The 2,290-nt window shown below is 35.9% G+C and overlaps 1 protein-coding gene across 1 annotated transcript in view; it reads right to left on the minus strand.

Annotated features, from left to right (window-relative positions):
* Positions 1-551: 551 nt before the first annotated feature.
* The window catches only part of LOC108734920 (protein yellow-like), a 29,027-nt gene continuing 27,288 nt past the window's right edge, over positions 552-2,290 (minus strand). The window contains exon 2 of the mRNA XM_018466686.1: positions 552-813. Coding sequence (XP_018322188.1) covers positions 578-813 — 236 coding nt within the window. The 3' untranslated portion in view covers positions 552-577. The remainder of the gene's footprint in view (positions 814-2,290) is intronic.

Here is a 2,290-nt window from a genome sequence, read left to right on the forward strand (position 1 = left end):
TTTTTGCCCACTACACACTTCCTCAAATTAATGAGGAAAAATTTGTTGCTGTTGTCACACCCCCGCCGGGAATCGAACCCGGGCTCTTTGGCTTTACGCGCCAATGCTTTGACCACTAAGCTACGAGAGATGACAACAGCAACAACGACAAACCGTACTTATTAGGTCACAAATCCGTCGAACTAATATATACTATGATTAAACATACATACAAAATTAATGAGGAAGTGTGTAGTGGGCAAAAAAAGAATTCAAGAAATGAATTTTCAGAATAATATTTCATATTAAACTAACTCACTTCTAAAAGATGTCTAAAAAAATTGTATGTATGTTTAATCAGAGATTTTATTATTGAACGCTCCATATTAACAGTGGAGACTTGCTAATTTTGTATCTACCTGATCAGTAACCGTGGATAAGTTATATGTTTTACTCAATTTTTGGAATGAATCGTAAGTATTACTCGTTCTAAAACATTAACTCCGATAATTGTACAAAATTGACTCTATTAGGCGCATATGTATTATTAGTATCTATTAAATAAATTGCTTTCCCTGAAATGGTATAATTTAACTTTTTACCTTCTTACGATGCTGTCGTCATTCAAGTCAAAGACAATTATTGAGGGAGGTACGGAATTTTGGTATTCAGGTTCGAGTATGTTGGCCATGCCACTGTCGAGTACCCAAAGATGTCCGCATCTGTCGGCTCTCAATCTAAATGGCGATACAATTTCTGGAATAGCGCTGTCATTCTCAGATTGATGTGCTTCCCAGTTTGGATACGGTTTCAATGTAGGCGAATTCACTTCACCTGAAATAATGGACAACGTCAATGTTCAATTTTATTGGCAAAATAAGAACATTTTCAATTATTTATGTTTCATAACAATTCACAAAATAAGCAAAATGCGAAATGTTAAGTACTTTATTATTTTACGTTTAGTTATGTTTAGTATTCGGGAAAAAGGTACTAAATAAAAATATTTAAATACGACATAATCTTCGGGGCCCTCCATAAAAAATATGTTCACTGATAAGGGAAGAGAGGAGTGTTGTTTAATGAGATGACACATGACAAGGGAGATGGTGTCAAAGTAAATGTGACGTTCGCAGTTCATCAACTGTATTTTAATTTATTCTTTGACTTGGTCCTTAGGACTGACGACATTATCATGATGAGGATGGTGAACTTGGTAATTCTTAATATCTTTCATTACGATACAACGTACATGTATATGTTATTGTGGAATATGCCACCATGCCAGGAAGTGCACCTTCTTATTGATAGAACTTGCTAATTGCTTCGGCTAATGGTAAATTTTCCACAAATTCCTCGTTTTAGATGTCATAGTTCCGCTGGCCATTAAAATGCTCTTGAAACAAGTGATAAGATAGAACATGATAGCCTACTAAGCACACTTAACACAGAAACCAAACCCTTCTTAAGATCTAACGTCGACAGTACGAAGATGGTTGCTATCGCACCAATAGTGCTCGTTGCTCCCAGAAAATTCCGCCAATACTAATGTAAACTTCATCTGTCTAAATAATATATCTAGGGGCAAAATGAACCTTTAAAATGATCTACTCATTCCTATCCTGAGCTAATCTTCGCATTTCCCCAAAACTAGAACATCCCACATCCTTAACTATTTGCGAACAGTAATCTAATCTAGGTCTACATCTACCCCTCCTAACTCCCCTTTCTGTCTCTACTAAGTCTCTGACTAGACCTTCTTGTTTGAGAAGATATCCTACCAACCTATCTCGCCTATTTTTTAGACTTTCATAGAGTCCTCTGTTCTCCTGTTCTTCTAATACCTCTTCAAACAAACTACGAAAATGGAATGCGATCCCCAAATAAAATATAATAGAACTTATTATTTTAATTTTCAGTTTTTACTTGGTTTTCTTTTCAAGTTTTGTATTTCGTTTAACTTATTGTCTTATATAGTATTCTGGTAAATAAGGGTTCCGCATTTGTCTATTTCTTTTATCATAGAAAATAATTAGAAGTAGAAACCTATGGTTCCACATTTATCCAGACCCTTACACGCAGTGGGCTAGCAATGGAAGCGGTTGAAGTAAATCAACATCATCATCATGAGGTCGTCAGTCCTAAGACTGGTTGGACACGTACCTCCACTCTTTCTTATCCTGAGCTAAACTTCGCATTTCCCTAAAACTAGAACAACCTACATCCTTAACTATTTGCGAACAGTAATCTAACCTAGGTCTACCTCTACCCCTCCTAACTCCTGTTTCTGCCTCTAATATGTCTCTGACTA

This window comes from Agrilus planipennis, unplaced genomic scaffold (genome assembly GCF_000699045.2).
Source record: "Agrilus planipennis isolate EAB-ADULT unplaced genomic scaffold, Apla_2.0 scaffold84, whole genome shotgun sequence".
NCBI lineage: Eukaryota > Metazoa > Arthropoda > Insecta > Coleoptera > Buprestidae > Agrilus > Agrilus planipennis.